Source organism: Nuphar pumila, chromosome 5, assembly GCF_984573655.1.
Source record: "Nuphar pumila chromosome 5, dmNupPumi1.hap1.1, whole genome shotgun sequence".
Lineage (NCBI taxonomy): Eukaryota > Viridiplantae > Streptophyta > Magnoliopsida > Nymphaeales > Nymphaeaceae > Nuphar > Nuphar pumila.
Genome location: NC_143253.1, coordinates 125374637 through 125396593, shown reverse-complemented (window position 1 = coordinate 125396593; position 21957 = coordinate 125374637). Strand labels below are relative to the sequence as shown.

Below are 21957 nucleotides of genomic sequence, written 5' to 3'. Positions count from 1 at the left end.
ACGCATACTCGTCATACTCCCTGGGAAACAAGGCGACGTACACTGTCCCCAGAAGCGCGAGTACCAGAACAGGGGCACTGAACAACAGAAAGAAGCCTCCTAAAAAAATAGTAGCAATACTATTGTTATGGAAACCAGAGACAACCACGAAGCAAACCCCAAGATAAATATAAGCAAACAACAGAATACACAAGATTTACACGGTTCATCAGCAAGATGTAAGAAAATACAGAGGCGATAAACAAAGCTCTCAAAACCTGAAACTCTCGTGCCTTACTCTCAAAGCCGGCGGATATATATATATATATATATATATATATATATATATATATATATATATATATATATATATATATATATATATATATATATATATATATATATATAAAACTCTAGTCGATCGGTAAAAAAAAAATAACAAAACTAAACAGTTTCGGAGCTTTGTGTTGTGGTGAGCTCTAATCTCAGAGTGTCGATTAGCTTACCCCTCGACCCCAGGGAGTCGCCAAGCTTCGGCTTACGCAAGGGGTGAGGCCCATGGGATTTGAACCTAGGCTGCCCGTCAAACGGCCTAGGCCCCCAACCCGCTACGCCAAACCCCTTGGTCTATTTCTGTTGATTCTGCTTATGAGAAAAGAAAAAATGGAAGGAGAGCTCTTCATTTGGTTATTACCTGCATCACCAAATATGGTCCCGTCGGTCAGATCATTCCATTCGTTGAACAAATCGTTCATGAAATCGCTGGGAATCAGATATATGACGGTCACCACCGTAAGGAAGATCGCCCACATGACAAATTTTAAGCCATATTTCACAGAAAGTTTGAGAAAGTTGGTGCTCTTAACGCGAAGCTCATCGTGGTGAGCATCGTTAGGAAGAAGCGGCTGCTGAGAGGAACGTTCTTCGGCCATGGCAACAGAGATACCACCGGAAAGTGAAATCCGTATGCCTCGAAACAATGGCGTTTAGAGGACCACCCACATTGCTTAAGTATCGAGCTGCCCATGTGAACATCAAATCTAACATTAAGAGCCGGTGTGCCACCATAACAGCCCACCACACTCTCTCTGTCAGTCACCATTCGAACGAAAACAATCTTCAGTAATTTGTTTCTGGAATTGTTGGTTGCTAACATCCACTGATTTGGACGGGCACTTGCCAGTACATGGACGCTTCATGAGTTATTTAAGAAACACATATGCAATTGTGTGGCACATTTTTTTTTTATGTACCGCTGCAACTGAACGTTCTCTGTCGCGGATTGAGAGGCACATGGGTATACGTATGGATGGACGGCGACTCCAATGACGATGTCTTCCCCTTCGCCATCCTTGTAGAAAATATGAAAGCAGCCTTTCTGGTTCGAAATGTACTCTCACATGCGAAGTGTGGGAAGACCCTGGCCCCCATCTGAGGGCAGATTACAGTAAAAATTGTTGGACACACGGGTTTTATCCTGCTAGGACAATGATCGTAACTCGTAAGTACGTCAGGTGGAGGAGTTAGCCAATCAAATGACCACATTTCATGTGGGTTCTGCATTCTGTGTCCAATAGTCATGGCACTTAGTCAGTCTCTTAATTCTGCAGAACCAATGTGGCTAGGTCTCTGATTCTGCGGCGGTTTCTTGAAGAAAATATCAAAAAATGTAATACCTTCTATTAAAAAAAATTTGTAAAAACACCAACACATGCCCTGACACATTTCATTTTTTGCTACTTTGAAGAAAAAAAAGGCCCTCATTAGGATTTATACAGTAGCAAGTTTGGGTGTTTGAATCTCCTATTTTTATTTTTAAAATTAACTTTTAAAAATTGAATGAACAATCATGTGATGTTTAGAAAAACATAGAGTAACCGAATTACATTTTTGTGAGATAAGATTATCAAATAAAGCTCACCCATATGAGATTGAAGTAGAAAGTATCCTACTCTAGAGTGTAGCCAACATGTTCCCACATTATATATATATATATATATATATATATATATATATATATATATATTCCACCACAACCCCACATCAAAGAGGTGTGCGTGGGCCCACTCTCACATATCTCACGATTTCGAAGTGAAATCTACTTTATATTCAACTAGTTAAGTTAAATCTTTTAAAATACTTTAATTAAATGTATTTATCATGAATCCAACCTTAAAATACCGATATATTTCATATATATTAACTGAAAGTATGGATAAGTTCTATCTCAAACTTAGGTGGAACTTTGAATTTTTTTTTTTTTTTGAAAGTCAAGCTGGAGTTAATCGGACCCTACCAGTTGGTTATTCGCAAGTTAATTTAAGTGTGGGTGGTGTAAATTCATCACATGTAAAATGGGGTCATGTTTTTTTTGTAAATAAAGGTAAAGTAGAAATTTTTAAACACTTCAAAATATTTTCCTCTTTTGTGTACGAGGGAGGTTAACTTGAAGTCCTGATTTGATTATTGTTAGAAAAACTTGCTATTATATAAATTTTTTTAGAAAAGATGGCACCCGACATGAAATTTTATTGAAATTTTCAAGTAATCATGGATCCTTTCTTCCGCCTTGTGTAATGTTTATTCTGAATTTTTTAGCTCCCATGATAATGACTATTTATCAACTCCTTCAGCTATCTTTAAGCTTGTTCCCACGAGAAAAAAGATGGTCCTTATAGCGAGCCACGTGGGGGAAGCCTTTTTTTTTGTTTTTAAATGTGAGGGCGTCGTTTCACCAATTAATTTCAAGCCAAAAAATCGCTGGTGTTTTCAGCTTGCCTCATACCAAGGGCTATCAACGGGTCAGGTTTACCCGGACTTGACCCAGGCCAAATCCTATAGGGCCCGAGTACGGTAACAAATAAGAACACCCGATTAAGACCTGGGTATGGACACGAAGATTTCCTATTAATACATGGACCCGAGTATAGTTTATGAAATATTATACCAGAGCCGAGTTCTGATTAAGACCCACAAATTTTTAATGTAAAAATGATAAAAAAATATTATTTTACAGGGTATAGTCTGGGTCTGGTTCATGTAGTTTTTATGGGTTCCGGATATGGTTTCTCTTATAGTAGACCCGATTAGACTTTGGTCTGGACTCGATATCATATCCAAAAATTCGATCCAAGTCTGATTCCACCTGGGTCCGAACCAAACCCTAGCGAGTTGACACCTCTACTCCAACCCAGTGTTGTCAGTATCGGTGCGTATTGGTTATTTTTTAATAAATATAAAAAATAGTTTAAAATTAATTTTAATATTATTTTAATGGCTTTAACACGTATCACTTTTTGATTGACACGTAATATTTTTTAATTAAATTTTTGGTCGATTCACTTGAGAATGCTATCTGCCGATTCACCTGAATCGTTGGCCAAACGATACAGGTTCGATTCCAATAGTGACAACATTGCTCATACCTCATCCACAGGACCACAAACAATGGGGTAAAAAAACGTCTGGAGCATGTGAAACGATACAGGTATCGATTCCGATACTGACAACATTGACTACGACGATTTCGATCGAGGGTCGTCGTAGTCATCGTCTGCTGCACCGACCAGACCAGCTCTACGCCTCTCGAGTGTCGGACGTCCCCGCCGTTGCCCGAATCCCATTGATCAGCTGTTGCTAGAGAATGGGGAGGAGGTTTGATTTGAGGAGGAGGTTTTTGAGAGAGAGAGAGAGAGAGGGGGATAGCTCTGATTTGAAAAATAGAAGGTTTTGAGGGGGAGAGAGAGCTCTGATTTAGGAGGAGGATTTTGAAAGAGAGACCTTCCGGTGGTTGTTGGAGTGGACGTTGATAATGAACGTCGGGCACCCTGCAGGCCGGTATTTCGGCAGCAACCGATCGAACTTGTACAGCACCCCACAGGCGTCGCACAGGGAGAGAACGTTTTCTACATTTTTGTTTTTCAATTTAGAAGGGCTAAATGGGGGAGACAATCCCCCCAGTTTCCCGATGAACAAGTGGCGAGCGCCTATATGCCACGGCATATAGCTGCTCCCTGTAACCGGAATCTCAGTGCTACTAACTTCCAATATTCACCATCATTTGATTTGTTATCTTCGTGATTTCCAGCGGTATTCTTCCTGGCCACCTCATGGTGTCGAGGAACAGAACAATGGCTTTCATGCCTAGCTAGATCGTTTCTTGCTTCGTTGCCTATCCAATTATTTTCTGGGATCGGGTTCAGACTGCCTGGAGGACTTGTATCTTTCGGGATCATGGTTCCTAGCTCTGGACCTATGGTCATCCTCAGCAACCTCCCTTGTCGTTGAGCAAGAATCATTCATGGCCTCTTTCAGGTAACCCTTTGAATTGGTAGCATGACCACCACGACCCTTTGATGGTCCCTCCTACTTGTCATGACCCCACATTTACAGGGACTCGGGCATTTCTTCATTCTTCAGTTTGCGGACGATGTTGGTTGCATTTCGGCCACAAATAACCCGAATTTGACATTTGTGCAAGCTCAACCGTCTCTTCTTGTGAAACCAGAGATAGCTTAGAAAATCGTTATGTTACTCGATAATGAATCTGCAGTACTTACAAGAATTACAAGAAGAAAAGGAACGTAACATCAAATACAACAAGAAAATCTATAGAAAGCATAAAGTAGGTGGCTGTTACGGTCAGATGACTCAGCCCATGATACACATTAACCGCGATATAATCAAGTAAAGTAAGAGGCTGTTATCAGATGGCCCAGCCCATGATATACGGTAACTGATCTTGTGAATAGGATCGGGTACTCTCCTTCAAGTTGGAGTCGACAGTTGCATGACGCCCGACTTCAACGAGCCCGATCAACGAGCCCGTTTGTAATTTTTTAAGAATGAAATGACAATTCACCTCAATATGTTTAGTGCCTTTGTGAAAAATAGAATTAGCAGCGATGTGAAGTACTTATTGATTGTCGCAATGTAGCTTTATTGGTTGCGAGTGAGAGAAACTAAGATCTTGTAGTAATGCACGTAACCAAATTAGCTCACAAGTGGCTATTGTCATATATCACGATATTCAGACTCGACAGAAGATCTGGATACCGTATTTTGCTTTTTAGATCGCCATGAGATGGGATTCCCACCCAAGAATGTGAGGTATCCAATAACTGAACGAAGGGTTGTGGGGCAGGTAACCTAGTTCAAATCACGATAAGCCAATAATTTTAGAATGTTGCTTGAGAATGCATAAAAATCCCTTTTGCTGGTGAAGACTTCAAATATCGAAGGACTCTTAAAGCAGCGTCTTGATGTGTAGTCCATGGGGCATGCATAAATTGACTTAATAGTTGAATTGGATATACAATATATGGGCATGTCATAGTTAAATAAATAGGTCTCCTGATTAAACGTCGATATGGAGTTTGATCTGGTAACGAATCTCAATCATCTGGTATAAGTCAACATTTTTTATCCATAGAAAATTTTGTAGTCTTTGCTCCAAGAAGACTCGCATCAAACAAAATATCCAGAATATATTTTCGCTGACTAAGAAAAATTTCAGAAAGAATACGTGTCACCTCGATGCCAAGAAAATACTTAAGCTCACTTAAGTCCTTAAAGTGAAACTGTGTATGAAGAAAAAACTTAATTTAGGTAATCATCAAATCATTATTGCCAGTGATAATAATATCGTTAACATAGATTAGAATAAGAATGAAACTACTGAATGTTTTTTGCGTAAATAAGGTGTAGTCACTCGAGATTGAATGAACTGAGCATCCTTAAGAGCAAAGGTGAGTTTCATGAACCAGTTTCTTGAGGATTGCTTTAATCTATAAATGGATTTATGAAGTTGACATACTTGATTTTCCCCTTTAACTCGAAAACCAGGAGAAAGCCGCATGTAGACCTCTTCATGTAAATCACCACATATAAGAATACATTGCTTACATCAAGTTGATAGATGAACCAACCGTTCATAATTGTTGAGGAAAGTAAGCACAAAACAATGGTTAGTTTTTCTACTGGCGCAAACGTGTCATGATAGTCAAACCCTTCAATTTGCGTGTACCCTTTGGCCACAAGTCACGCTTTGTAGTGCCCAATGGATCCATCGACCCGGTGTTTGACCTTATACACCTAACGACAACCAATAGGGTGTTTGTGATGAGGTAATGTAACTATAGACCAAGTGTGATTATCTTCAAAAGCACATATTTCATTTGACATAGCCTTGAGCCAATGCGAATAGTTTACTGCCTCTCCAAAATGTCTAGGCTCTTCATTGGAAAGAAGAGATGAGAGGAAAGCAGCATGGGATGGAGAATGAACATGTTGAAAAACTTCAATGGGGTACCGACACTTGGAAGAAGCGGGTTCTAGAGTCGGCGATAGACTATGTGATTCAGGTGTGAGGGCTGAACAAACATAGTCCTTAAGGTAAGATGGTGTGGATCGAGCTCGTTAGGAATGTCGCATGAGTTGAAGTGTGGTGGAATTGGGTTGTGAATTGGACAAATTTGGTTCATTGCGTGGTGGTGGATTGGGTGTTGAATTGGGAACTGGATCATAAGGAATAGTGGTCGGATCTGGATCATCATGAGTGTCAAGTAATGGGAGAGGCATGACAATGGGTATGTCATCTTTTTTATCGTAGCCTTGGAAAGGAAAAACTTTTTCATAAAATATTATATTGCGACTAATAAATAATTGTTTTGTCTCAAGATCAAAAAGTTGATATCCTTTTTGGTCAACTGGATAACCAACAAATAAGCAACGCCTAGTGTGAGAGGAGAATTTATTTTGATGTGCATTAAGGTTTTTAGAAAAACATAGGCAACCAAACACCTGTAAATGATGATACTGAGGTTTATTTCAAAAAAATAATTCATAGGGTGTTTTATTGTTCAAAAGCTTTGAGTGAAGGCGATTGATCAAGTAAGCGAAGGTAAGAATGCATTCTCTCCAAAAAGATGGTGGAAGATGGGATTGAAAACGTAAAGCCCTGGCCACTTCTAAGAGATATGGATGCTTACGTTCACTATCGATGCATTTAACCGAAGATTGAAAAAGATTGCGAACTAAAGCACAAAATCATTGAAAGCAATAAAAAGTTTCAGATTTATATCTTATTAAAAAAACTCAAGTGCAACGAGAAAAATCATCGACAATGATAAGAAAAAAATGAACACCTAAATGAGATGGCATAGTATAAGGGCCTCAAATGTCACAATGGGCAAGATCAAAGGGGTGAGCTTGTCTACTTAAACTAATTGGAAATGAAAGTTGTGTTTGCTTAGCGTGGTGATAAACATCACAAACATGGTTATAATAAAAAATAAAATCTGAGATAATTTATTTAATAAAGAACTCCGATCATATAAGGGACGACCCAATCACATATGTCAAAGAATGCCTTTATTTGATATTGAAACTGTCAAAGCATGATGAGAGTGAAGAAAGATGAGATGATAAAGGCCATCACATAGTCTACCCACTCCAATTACCATCCTCTTTAAAGGGTCCTGAAAAAGACAAAAAGAGGAAAAGAAAGTAACAATACAAGGAATAGAAGATGCTAACTTAAGGATAGATAAAAGATTATAGTGAAAATTAAGAACATATAAAACATCAACAAGATTAAGATTGAAATAAAGGTTACTATTTTCCATATGAGTAACAAGAATTCTTTACCATTAGAGAGACTAATAGGGCATGGTTTAACATTGGAAAGAAGCTGAATATGGGGCATCATATGATGTGAAGTTTTCGTGTCAATGACTCAGAAAAAATGTGAATGAAAGGATGAGTTACCTTCCAAGTTGGCGGAGGCTGGTTTGGCATCAACATTAAGCTAAGAAGCAAGTTGTCCAAGTTGGTCTTTCGTAAGTTGTGAAAGAATAAAAGTAGATTTGAAGTCAGGCGTATTGGAAGTGGGTGTAGATTCCTGTTGAGAGGCTATGTTAGCTGATCCATGATATGCACTGTTCATGTTAAAGCTGGCCTTTGGGTGATGTGGCGGATAGCTATGAAGCAAATATCAACAACTTTTGACATGTCCTAATAACCTACAAGAATCACAGTTTACATGGGGCGTATTGTTTTTTGTGGAAAATTGATTGATTGTTGGACAAGACAGATAAAACTTAGCCGAAAGTGCTAGATTATCATTAGTGCTACCACTAAGAAGCATGAGAAGTAGCTGAGTTTTTTCTTGAAGAATCATGGAGTAAACTTTGCGGATATTTGGAAGAAGTTTGATAGTCAAAATATGACTTTGAATTACGGCAAATGTCTCATTTAACCTCATGAAGAATTGGTATACTTTTTCTTGCTCAAGATAGGTATTGAAGTCTTTGAATGCACCACATGTGCATGTTAAAAGAGAAGAATACGAACTGAGTTCATCCCAAAACGTTTTGAGGGTGGTGAAATAAGTGACGAGTGAATTTTGCTCCCTGGCGATGGTCGAAAATAAGTTTTTTTAATTGGTAAATTCGAGTAACGTTTTCTTGAGAAAAACGTTCTTCTAAATTCACCCAAACATCCCGAGCCGTGTCCGCATAAATTACACTATTGGTGATGTCTTTGGAAAAAGCATTGAGAAGTCAAGACAGGACCATGTCATTGCATCGACACCAAGCTGAAAAATCAGATGATGAACTCATTGGCTTTGGGAGAGAATCATCGACGAACACAAATTTATGTTTAACACTCAAGGCCATTCGCATAGCATGCTACCAGGTTGAGTAATTATCGCCCGTAAGCACAGATGAAACAAGCACAATTTCAGGGTTGTCGGAGTGATGCAGCAAGTATGGTGACAATGCATCAACTCGTATTTCAGAGAATGAATTCTGATGAGCACTAGAAACTGGATAGGTTGTTTGAGCTTGATCGGCCATGGTAGAAAAACAATAAAAAGAAAAAGAATTGGAATCACCCTTATTGCTCTAATACCATGTGAAACTAGAGATAGCTCGTAAAATTGTTATGCTATTCAATAATGAATATGCGGTATTTAAAAGAATTACAAGAAGAAAAGGAACGATTCACAGGATATTGATAACATTAAATACGACAAGAAAATCTACAAAAAGCATAAAGTAGGTGGCTGTTATGGCCAGATGGCCCAGCCCATGATACACGGTAACCAATCCTATGATATGATCAGGTCCAATAAAGTAGGAGGCTGTTATGGCCAGATGGCCTAGCCCATGATATACGGTAACCGATCCTTTGATAGGATTAGTAGGATAGAGTAAAGAGGCAATAGTCTTGTTCCTTCCTATGGGGCAAGTCTGGCACGGGCAAGTCACTAGTAGCTTGGAAAAAAGATCACAAGGCCAACAAGTAGAGGAGGACATGGAATGAAGAACTTATCAGCATTGAACAAAGCACTCTTGTGTAGTTGGTGTTGGTGATTTGATTTAGAAGACACTAGCGCCCACTGTTTAGCTTTATCAAGAGAAAATATAGGTTGAGCAGCAACATTACTCTTGGAAGAGGGGGTCACTCATTTAGAAGGAATCTCTAAAGAATTTTAGTTCTTCTCAGAGTTTATTAAGGTGACCCATAATGACAGGGTTGTTAGCTCGTCGCTTTGCAAAGATGGGTAGTTCTCTTTATCATCATGCTACAACGCTTATCTAGAGGATGGACTCGACTGGTTGCCCAACAAAGCGTTGTGGTATAAGGGTTCTTTGCCCAGGGCAATGTTCCATGGTCTCGGATAGGAGGAAGCATTAACACACACATGACCACCTTCAAAGAATTGGTATTCCATTAGTTAATATGAAAAAATGACCATACTGTATGCAAAAAAATGATGCCTACACAATGTTTTAAATCCATTTGATGTTCTCTTAAATTTTCAGCTTTAGAAAGACCTTTTTACCTTTGGCACAAAAACTTCCTTTAAAATATCTAAAATATGCATTTTTTTTTAAATATGTGATTTTCCTCTTAAATATGCGAATTTCTTCCCACACATCTGTGAATGTCTTCTTTGTAATAACCCTTTATGTGATTTAAATAAAAAAAGGCTTGCACATTTTCACAATCATGAGTTGTGAAGGTCTCAAAATTGTTTGCACTTTTTTTAACTAAATATTTTTACATTTGCAAATGTCCTCACACATTTGTGTCCACCCACGTACCCTTATGAGATTTTAGTATAAGAAGTCCTCACATTTTGAGGACCTTTGCAACTCATGGTTACGAATGTCGTACTGTATTGTGAATATTAAGACATGCCAGGCAAAGAGCCTCGTACCTAGTATTTGCAAAGTATCATTAAAGGTAAACAAACCTTTAGTGGCGCTTCAAAAGCAAATGTCCCTAAAGTGTGCAAACCTCCTTTGCGAATGTCCTCACACATAATAGACTTCAAACAGAAAACAAAGGGAAAGGGCAAATACAACAAGTGTGTTCCTCTAACAAACACAATCTGATTCGAACAATACACAAATCCAACAAGAAACACTAAAACAGGTTGCGGAAGGCCAAATCTAGATAGCTTACGCAAGAACGCCGGAGACACAGCAAGAGGGGTTCTTATTCTCACATCCTTAGTACCCACAGGCGCTGGAGGTGGATGCACGGCCAAGGGAGGTCTGCGTTGGCAAATCTGTGATCTATACAGTTGAAAACATATGAATAGACTCTCGGATCAAACTTTTTTGATGTCAATAGATAGGATTTTACAATGATAAAAAAAAAAATCAAGGGTTCTGAAATTTGTGAAGTCAATTTCAATCTTAAGAGAGAGAAAGAAAAAGAGAGGTCAATTTCAATCTTAAAAGGTATACTTTGGGAAGGAGATTCACCACTGTCGGCAGGTAAAATAAAGAAGTGGGGCTGGGATATAGAAAATTGAAGAAGGATGTATGTTTAGATTTTTATCTATAATATAAAAACAACAGAAAGGTCTTTGAACACCATTCGTGAGGATTGGGTCTGACTGAATTTCCTTTTTTAGATACATCGGTAATTAAGGTCATTAATAAAGTAAAATTTCAGTAAGATCACTTTAATATGACTATCATTTTAATTATAAAATTACAAGGGAATATCAGTTGTCATGACTAGCCCTAATTTGCCTATACAACTACACACTAAACCCATACACAGCCATATTCAGCTGTGAAATTCCGTTACATATATGTAACTATAGATTGTTTGGTTGTGTTATATTTTCTCTGGTAATATATCAAATTCGAAAAAAACCCTTCGAAAACAAGACACAGGTGTGTCCGTAGCTCAAGGTGACGTACACTACCTTTCAAAAAAAAAAAAAATCTAAATGTGACCCAACCCCAGGATCGAATCCCTCTGCCACATGGGGGCGGCTGTTGTTCTGGTAGGAGTCCGCCTAACCCCAGCTTGCCTTTCAAAAGAAAAAAAAGGTGTGTCGATAGCTTTTAGAGGTGGGGCCAAGTAAGAGAGGGTGGTTGTGAGGCCCCACCCGGGGTTTTCCTCGCTTAGGCGAGGGTTCTTTATCATAAAAAAAAAACACTGATAACAACCTTTTTTAATGTAAAGAGAATATGAAAATGACTTTGATATTCATTCCTAATTTTTAATTGACAAGTTTTTTTTTTTTTAAAGGCAAGCTGGGTTCATACAACTATACCATTGGGTTTTGAACTAGCTGGTCCTACCTGACACCGTTGGTTTTTAATTGATAAGTTTCTATCATACATGGTATGCGTTTTTAGATTTTGTAAAGATGAAGTTATGTGGACCGCCTCATGGTCCAATTTATGTTGATTTGGTTCCCCACATAGATAACTACAATCGAAGGAATATATTGAAGGTTTCACACAGGTTGATGGAGACAAGAACCAGTTTGGCCAATTGGGACCATTTTGAACAAACAGTTTGAAACCAGACTGCCCCGTGTCAAGCGCGTTCAAAGCGATCCCAATTTCTCAATCAAGCTTTTCCTTTCACCCTCAATTTGTGTCTATCTTGAGCATTAAAAGTGGAAACCATCCTTTTAGTTGTAAGCGTCACAAATTGCACTCAACGTGGTTCACACATATTATTGTGCATAAATTGAATTATATATATATATATATATATAAGAAAATATTTGCTATTAACGAATGTAAGGAACTATTTAATGGAGTTAAAGAAATGATAGGTGCCAGTCGTATCCACTCAATCTAACCATATAAATGTGTCCAGCATAGTTTGTTTGATAAGCATCAACTAACCTTGGATCATGCTTTTCTGATGAAAGTTAATGAAATTTTGGCATATTGTAGGACATTTATTTATGATAGGCTCTTCAGTGAAAATCAGTTTATTCCATAAAAAAATTGGATGTCTTTGACGAGGTACAAATAAAATGCTACTCGGTAGTCTATGATTTTTTGCAGCTTTTGTTTTTGCACATTCCTGTTCACCTAGCAAGAGTTTAGGATTCAGCCTTATCTCTCTTCGATTTTTTGTTTTTCCCGGGCAAATGCACGAGTATTGTACAAGTGTGTGCGCAGAAGTGGTGGGGTTTATGACCATTAACAATATGTACAAGACCGACCTGTACTTCAGCGCGATTGTGGATTAGTGTGAGTCGCCAGGAGCTAAGAAAGCCTAAGCTTTTGCCGGAGAACGAGACACTTTCGTTGTTTATGGATGAAGAAATCAACCTCGTGACTGCACTGCAAGGACTTCCGCTGACTTGCTTTAGTAGTGTTTTCAAAAGGTTTTCCGTGGATCAATGTTCACTTCACAATTCCGGCATGTCACACTGTGTCACTTTCTCCTAGTGCATGTCTCAACAACACAAAATGAGGGTTTCATTGCGACCACCTAGGCCAAGTGATGCAGAGCATCCAGAGGTTCAGAGTTCAGAAGCGGAGTTGGATCCCAATCCAACTCTCCAGACCCGATCCGGGCATCACTACCTGAGGCGATCCACCCACGTGCAAGACATCCCTTGTCTTAGAGGATCCATAATTTAGATTTTGTAAAGATGAAGTTATGTGGACCGCCTCATGGTCCAATTTATGTTGATTTGGTTCCCCACATAGGTAACTACAATCGAAGGAATATATTGAAGGTTTCACACAGGTTGATGGAGACAAGAACCAGTTTGGCCAATTGGGACCATTTTGAACAAACAGTTTGAAACCAGACTGCCCCGTGTCAAGCGCGTTCAAAGCGATCCCAATTTCTCAATCAAGCTTTTCCTTTCACCCTTAATTTGTGTCTATCTTGAGCATTAAAAGTGGAAACCATCCTTTTAGTTGTAAGCGTCACAAATTGCACTCAACGTGGTTCACACATATTATTGTGCATAAATTGAATTATATATATATATATAAGAAAATATTTGCTATTAACGAATGTAAGGAACTATTTAATGGAGTTAAAGAAATGATAGGTGCCAGTGGTATCCACTCAATCTAACCATATAAATGTGTCCAGCATAGTTTGTTTGATAAGCATCAACTAACCTTGGATCATGCTTTTCTGATGAAAGTTATGAAAATGAGGGTTTCGCTGCGATCACCTAGGCCAAGGCTATGAGGCTCTCAAAAATCAGTCTTTTTGGAAAGTGCAGCTATTTGAGTACACCTTTTTCATTGAAGTAGGGTGACTAGTTTGATAGTGTGGACGGATCTATCTCAATGAAAGAAAGAGTTATATTAGTTAACTATTACTTTTGTCTATTTTACTATTTCTAAAATTCGTCTAATCTTTCTATTTCTCAATAACAAGTTAGAAAATCACTTTTTTCGATGGTGCATTTAGCCTACACCAACACTATATAGCCATCCGGGTCCTCAATGCTTCCTAAATGCAACATTAAAAATGGCTAATGCTAAATAGAATATATGAAGTCTCCTTTCTCATTCTGCCCCATAGTTTTGAAGGGTTTTATGATAGATCTGAACAGTCAGATGTATTTAACATGCTCGATTTAGTGGGAATCGACTCTCGAATAATATTTTTTTGATAAAAAAACATGTTTTTTATGCACTGGAAAAAACTGATACCGTCATAGCCATTGATTTCCGATCACTGGAAAAACATGTATACAGGTCAGATTCGAGTGATCCAAAAGCCGGTTCTCACTAAACAAAACCTATAAGATCACATCATCTATAGTGTTAGATGTAAGAAAAAATGCCAAAGACCAGCACATTATATATATAAAACTTTCTTTTTCGTTAGGCCCTTTAAAAAATAATAGTTTTAAGTATTTTTTCTCGTGTCTAACACCGTAGATGTGATCTATAGGTTTTGTTTAGTGGGAACCGGCTTTTGGATCGTTGAATCTGACTTATATACAGGTTTTTTCAGTGATCCAAAATCAATGGCTACGAAGGTACCAGTTTTTCCAAGCTAAGAAAAATATGTTTATTCATTGAAAAAACATGATCCAAGAGTAGATCCCCACTATAAACCGAGCATGCTAAACACATCTAATGGTTCAAATATATCATAAAATACTTAAAACATATGAGAAAGAACGGGGCAGAACAAGAAATGGGAACTAATATGTTTAGTTCTCATATATATATATATATATATATATATATATATATATATATATATATATATATATATATATATATATATATGAGTGATGCGTTCTTTAGGCCTCCTTTTTCATTAGGTCTTGTTAGGCCCATTCAAAAATTGTAGTTTTTAGTATTTTTTCTTACATCTAACACCGTGGATATGATCTATAGCTTTTGGTTAGTGGGAATCGGGTTTTGGATCGCCGGAATATGACATGTATATAGGTTTTTTCGGTGATCCAAAATCAATGGTTATGAAGGTATCAATTTTTCTCGGCTCAGGAAAACATGTTTTTTTGTGGAAAAAAAAAACATGATCCAAAAGTCTACTGTCATTAAATCTAGCATATTAAACACATCTAACGATTCAGATCTATAATAAATCACTTAAAACCTATGTGCAGAACGAGAAATGAGACTTAATATGTTCAGTTCTATGTATATAGAAAGGAGAACTGTCCAGTGGGAGGCATTCTGATAAATAATTGCTATTCAGATCTTCACTAAATAAATAATGTACGATCATATCTATGGAGTATGATTTGATTAAAAGAACTTGCATCAATGAAATCTCAAACAAAAGTATGAAGATAAGGATGACATAAGGGATGAGTGAAACCGATTTTGGTTGAGAGAGAGAGAGAGAGACGGGGATTGCCCATCTGTGGTGAGATAGACGGTCCAAATTACATTGGATATTTTGGACTGTCCTTCCGTTGGATGGTCCCCTTCCCTATGTATAGCTAACCGGGCTTTTGAAGGTTTTTTTTTTCAATTGTTACTTAAATTTGACCATACATATGTGTTTGACACAGTTGATTTACTAAGAAAAAATATTTGGATCATGTTTTTTCATAAGAAAAACATGATTTTTTAAGCCTTGAATATTTAAGAAAAATCTTACACCACCAGTTTTTTAAACCTTATAAAATCCTACCCTTGTATCGGAATCGGATGAACCAAGAGTTGTTTTCTATCAAATCAAGCATGTAGATCGCATCTGTATGGTCAGATTTATAGAAAACATGAAAAAACTCTTTGAAAGTTCAATTGACACGGCAGTTAGCTAGAAAAGTGGTTAGCTAGAAAAGTATGGGACGGTCGACCGAGACGACTGTAGAAAAAAGATCCTTTAGTGACTGTCACTAAAGTGTTTTTTTACAAAAACCTTTTTTTTTTTTTGCTAATGGCACGGACGATCATGGTGGATGTTTGTCCAACCTTCCTATTTGACATTAAGGTGTTCGACGTTACACCTTACTATATATATATATATATATATATATATATATATATATATATATATATATATATATATATATATATATATATATATAACCGTGCAATCAAATGAAGCTGCAACATCTATAACGATCATAAGGCTCTCCTCAGGTATATTTGTTCTTTATAATATGTTTTATATGAAGATTTTACATTTAGACATATTTTTTGAAATATGAAAAATGTGCAGCGCATGCACAATTTTACAATACAAAGCATTGTCAGCTGTTGATTTTTAGTGCTTTAAAAAATGCTTCTAAATGTTAAATTTTATAATTTAAAATATATTTCATACTAAATAAGTAATAAAAATGCAATATGTAGAGCTCGATTGATAAAAAAAACTCAATCGTTAGAGAAAGAACATCGCCCGATGATCATTGATAAAAATGCACCTTTTTTTTGGTTGCACAGTCCTTCACACACACACGTGTGTGTGTGTTCGGGTACTCGGATCTGAGAAAGAGTATAGGTTTTATACCTGTCTTGTTTTGCTTTTCTGCTTGAAAATCAAATATATTTTGATCATTTGCACCTGACCCAGTATGGCAGGGCCTTCCATCATGATCCAATCCGGTGCCATGTTTTGTGATTCAACTGGGATGCGATTCTTGACAGATCCAAGATTTTGGTGCACGTTTGATGTTATAAGCTCCACATATAGCAAGCGCATGGCTTTGGATTTGGGACCAGTCCAGGTTTTCTGAAGGGCTACCTGTTATGGATATCGGCATTGGTGTAGGTCCATTTGGATCCATTTCTAGCTAGATTGACCTATAGATACCAAATCATTCAGATGTCGGATCTGAATTTTACCTCTAATTAACGCATAGTAAGAGTAGGACCCTGCTCAGATTCATAGGGTAAGTCTGGAAATGGATCTCGAGCATTGGATAAGCTTAAGCTCACCCAATTTCGGAATTCATACCTAACAGATCAGGTTCGCGACTGGGTTCAGATCTGACTGTACCATGCCTAAATGGGTTCACCCAACCGTATATATCAGAATGCCTAAATGGGTTATCTCAAAATTATAGCGGTATAAAGAAAATATCAAAATAAAATCATGATTTTTTTTTTTAAATACGGACAACATTGGCATGGCTTTCATGTTCTAAAGTTAGCAATGTCAACAATATTTTGAAATATCGCGATATTAATTATCGGTTTTTATCAGCAGCCAAAGAAAGTGAAAATATTTTGATGTTTTCAAAATATTACAGGAACACATAATATCACAATATCATTGTGATATTTTAAAAAAAGCTCTTACTTTTATAATTTTAAGCCTCTCTTTCTCTCTCTCTCTCTTCATTTCTTTTGTGTTTTAAGACCCTTTCTAGCTGTTTCTTTATATTTTCACAAGAAAAACAACATTATCTCTTATCTAATTATTATTCTATGTTTTCAATTTTTATGAGATTTTGGCTAGAAAATTTAGTTTTTGAAAAAAAAAACTGAAAAATACTGAAAAGACAAGGTCGGCCTTGGTTAGCGGAGTACCCTTCCAACCACAAATAACCTGTCCATCCAAACCACAGCAAACCGGGCAATTCGGTACCAAGGCCCAAAAAGAGAAGACAAGAGCACCAACCATATTTGTGTCCCTCACAACTCGCAACCAACCACCACCAGCAATTTCTTGGCAAGACCAGCCCTCCCTCTGCCATCTTACACTTATTATACAACACACCAACAACTCTCCACATCTCTCCTGGATCTTCAATGGCGTTCAGGGTCTCCCTGGTCTTGCTCCTTCTAGCGATGGTGGTCGTGGCCATGGCGGAGACCGAGCTAGACAGCCTGGGCCTGGACCATTGGGACATCGCTGGGAACATGGACCCCGAGCCCACTTGCAATGGCTCGGGTGGCGAATGCATGGACCAAGAAGAGGAGATGTCATTGGATTATCCAGAAGCCGGCGGGCGCATGTTGTATGCCCGGGCCGGTTACATCAGCTACGGTGCACTACGACGGAACATGGTCCCCTGCAACAGGCGCGGCTATTCGTACTACAACTGTCGGCGGAGCGTGCAGGCCAACCCATACAGACGCGGCTGCAGTATCATCACCCGTTGTGCTAGGATTCTCAATTAAACAAAACCAAAGTTTGTGAATTGTTTCATGAACAAAGAGAGTTAAATCACACATTGATTGGATTGGTTTGCACTCTCTTTTCTCTTTCAAAACTTGGTTTTTCACCATATGTGTTTTCCACCAAATAAATAGACGTGGTTTGTTGTTGTTGTTGTTGTTATGTCTCCTTCGTAATAGCTCTTACTATCTTTGTTAATTTCCTTATTGTTGACATTGTTATGTATTTATGAACAAATTAAAGAAAAGGAAAAACAAGAGTGCCTCTATACAATTTTTTGGGAGTAATGTGTTAGAGATCAAAGGGTTAGCTAGTTTTGGTGATATCTTGATGTAAGAGATGGTTCCCATGAATTGCCATTTGTTTCAGTGTTTTCTTCAATCTCCTAAACATGATGAGTTTGTATTGTTAAATGGGTTTCATTCTGTCAATTTTTCTTTCATTAAGAATGGGGAAACCACCGTCGGGATCATAGACCTAGTCGCGCTGGCTAAGCCAGATATACTTACAGTCGCTTTCTCGATGGTGTAAACCTGTGGCACACCCCTTGTCCTCAGGCAGTTGCCCGGCTTTGGCTGAGCAAGAGATAATCACTTGATTTTTATATCCCTTATACTCCCATTAGTGCAAGGGGTTTGACACTTACAGGAATGCAAATCTAACACACATTTAGTGGCCAAGGCCACCTCCACTACACCAAACCCCTGAGGGATTTTTTTCATTCTCTAAACTTGGTAAAGGGATCTCTATATATATTGTATCTCATGGATGGATTCCGGTGACCATTGGTAATTCAAACCCAATTTTACTTTGCTCTCAGCATTAATTTCATAATGCGTTGGACGTATAAAAGCAACTCCTTTTCATTCTGAAAAAAATAAAAAACCAAACTCCATGTGAAGTAATTGGTGAAGGCAATGGGTATGGGAAACATGCCCAACAAATTAATTAGGAATTGATGCCCAGATCACGTGTTTTCAATGAAAAATACAACATTTAGGGCTCAAAATTTACAAATATTTTGGATAGTTGATTTTTGGTACATTATATAAACCTATCCATGTGTCTGAATCGAAGACTCCAAGAGCTTATCTTTATAAAATCAACAAGATGTCATCTGTATGGTCAGAATTTTAAAATTCTAAAATGAAAACCCTATTTAGCATGTTACATCAATGAAATGTATAAAAAGGATTTTCATGGGTGTCAACAATTCACAAAAATTTCACAACTTTAAAAAATCATGATTTTATGCTGACGTGGCATGGGCCTCAAAACAATTTTTTCTTATTAGAAGAATAGCTGATCAGTAAATTCATATAAATAATGGTAAACTTTACTGAAAGAAATTCAGCAGATGGTAGTTGAGATGTGACTCGAGACGCAGAGCTGCAGCTTGACCAAACTACTCGAGCAACGGCCTTTTTTTTTTTTTCAAAGCAAGCTGAGGTTGGGTAGACCCCACCTGCAGTTATTATTCAACGTACCGCTGGGTTTTGAACCACCACAAGGAGACAGGAGACGTGCACTGACTGCTCTGCTCCTACCAACCACGCGGAGCCCCTGTTGGCACTTAAGCAACGGCTTTTGGGGCAAAGGGAATTAGAAGTTATGTGAGGAGCTGACGAGATACTTTCAGCATTTGCACTGAAAAGATGAATTAAGGGCTTTCGCTTGTCCAATTGCATGAAACGCTTACAATGAATAGCTCCCAAAGAGAGCCTTTATGGGAGGTACAGTTTCCCTTGGATCATGTTTGCAATGCCTGGTGCTTCTTGGGTTTTTCTCAAGATCTTGTGATTGTAAATGGCAATCCCAACACTTCCTCAAGGTTAGTGGAACATGAGAAAAGTATAACTTGTGATTGTTGTTTCCAGTTGTGATTGTTCTTGTCTTGAATCTCATGAAAGTTGGCTACATAATTGACCTTGTGACCAACAATCACAGCTTAGACTTTCTCAATTGTGATTCAAGCAAACATGCTTTAAAAGGCAGCATAAGTATGTTTTTTGGGAAAATGAAGAAATGAGTTTTTATTTGAAAATTTCTTTATTATCAATAATTTTCCAATTGTCTCATGGATTAGAAGCATGTATGTATTTGATCTCAAGTAGGTTAAGAGCTTTCATGTCAAAACCCATATAAAATCATATCCCATAAAATGAAAAAAAACTAATCAGATTATATAGAGAAAGGGTTATTTTCTGATTATATATAGGAACTGGTATTGCCAGCATTATAATCCATTTATATCACTAGGAATTGCCTGAACTTTCTGAAGATATGTTGATCAAATTATGATATTACGAAAATAGGTGATGTTTTGAAAAAATGTCATGTTTTTGTTGGGATTTTATTATTTTTAGATATATCACAAAATTAAGGTGTTTCCAAATATGGCCGACATTTGTGACAATTGCGACCAATGTTGTCAGTATCGCTATTAGCCTTGTATCATTTTGGCCAACGATTCAAGTGAATCGGCCGATACCGATACTCAAGTGAATCTTTCTGAATCAGCCAAAAAACAATTAAAAATATTACATGTCAATCACAACATGCCATGTGTTAAAGTCATTAAAATAATATTAAAAATTAATTGTAAGTATTTTTTTACATTTATTAAAAAATAGTTGATTCAGGGGGAAGCGTATCGATCAATGTTGTTAGTATTGGTATCGGCCCTGAAGCGTTTGGCCAACGATTCAGTTGTATCGGCTGATACCGAGACTCAAGTGAATTGTTATGTATCTGCCAAAAAATAATAAAAAACATTATGTGTCACTCAAAACGTGACACGTGTTAAAACTATTAAAATAATATTACAAATATTAAAACAATTAATTTTTAGTATTTTTTACATTTATTAAAAAAATAGCTGATTCAGGGGTGATGCATATCGGTTTTTTGCCGATACAATACGTATTGGCCAATACAAGTCAATACACACCGATACTGACAACATTGGTATCGATTTTCTGTTGGTACGATACTTATCGGTATATACGCACCGATACTGACAACATTGATTCTGACCTTACATGCTGCCATTTCTCACCCACTACTATAGGGATGTCAACCATCCGGTTTGGCTTAGACTCAGGTGGAACCAGACTTGGACCAGATTTTTTTGGTATGGTATCGGGTTCGAACTCGAGTCTATTATAAGAGAAACCATACCTGGATCCGATAAGAATTACATGAACCAGACTCGGATCATACACAGTAAAATAATATTTTTTATCATTTTTACAATGAAAAATTATGGGTCTTAATCGGAAGTCGGGTCGGGTCCGGGTCTGGTATAAAATTTCACAAACTATACCTGGGTCCATGTATTAATTGGACCTTCAGGTCCAGACCCTGGTTTTAATCGGGTCTTCTTATTTGTCACCATACCCGGACCCTATAGGGTAATTGGTCCGGGTCTGGTCTGTTACAAAAAAATCATAAACTATACCCAGGTCCATGTATTAATCGGACCTTCGGGTGCAGACCCTGGTCTTAGTTGGTTATTTTTCACCATACCTGGACCCTCTAGGGTTTGGTCTGGGTTGGGTCCTGGTAAACCGGACCCGTTGGCACCCCTACCCGCTACCATCAACTAAATGTAGGCTAAAACATCAGGCAGAGCGGATGTGGCGCAAACCATCAGGCAGGTTTTAGCTAGAAGGAAGGAAGCACAATCATATTGTTCCCACGACATTAATAGAGATCTCGTAAATCAAATTGTTTGAGTAAAGTTCTAGCTAAGGGGGGCTTGAACCAATGTTGGAAGGACCGACTCCCAGATTGGCACCAATTATCATGAGGGTGTTTTATATACAGATGATAATTACATAATTATTAATACACTAATACCCTTCTCCTTCTTTAGTAACGAGAAACTCTCAATAGTTTTTTTTCTTCTTCTTCTTTCTTTTTTGTTAAGCTGAGGAAAAATCTTTACCGTAGACCACATGACGTAAGCCCTAGTCACCAGGGAGTATATCAAACAATGATCGCCAGTAGTCAAGAAAGCTGAGCAGCTGTGAGCTGAAACTCCAAATAATTAATTTGATATAACATATATTTGAAATGACTGAACCCTGTTAAGCACAGATGACTAAGGGT

At 37.7% G+C, this 21957-nt stretch overlaps 1 protein-coding gene across 1 annotated transcript in view; it reads right to left on the bottom strand.

Moving 5' to 3' along the window:
• The window catches only part of LOC149838562 (ferric reduction oxidase 7, chloroplastic-like), a 39984-nt gene extending 39039 nt beyond the window's left edge, over nucleotides 1-945 (bottom strand). Inside the window, exons 1-2 of the mRNA XM_090007733.1 lie at nucleotides 674-945; nucleotides 9-99 (exon numbers count right to left, since the gene is read on the bottom strand). Coding sequence (XP_089863859.1) covers nucleotides 9-99; nucleotides 674-911 — 329 coding nt within the window. The 5' untranslated portion in view covers nucleotides 912-945. The remainder of the gene's footprint in view (nucleotides 1-8; nucleotides 100-673) is intronic.
• Nucleotides 946-21957: the final 21012 nt, after the last annotated feature.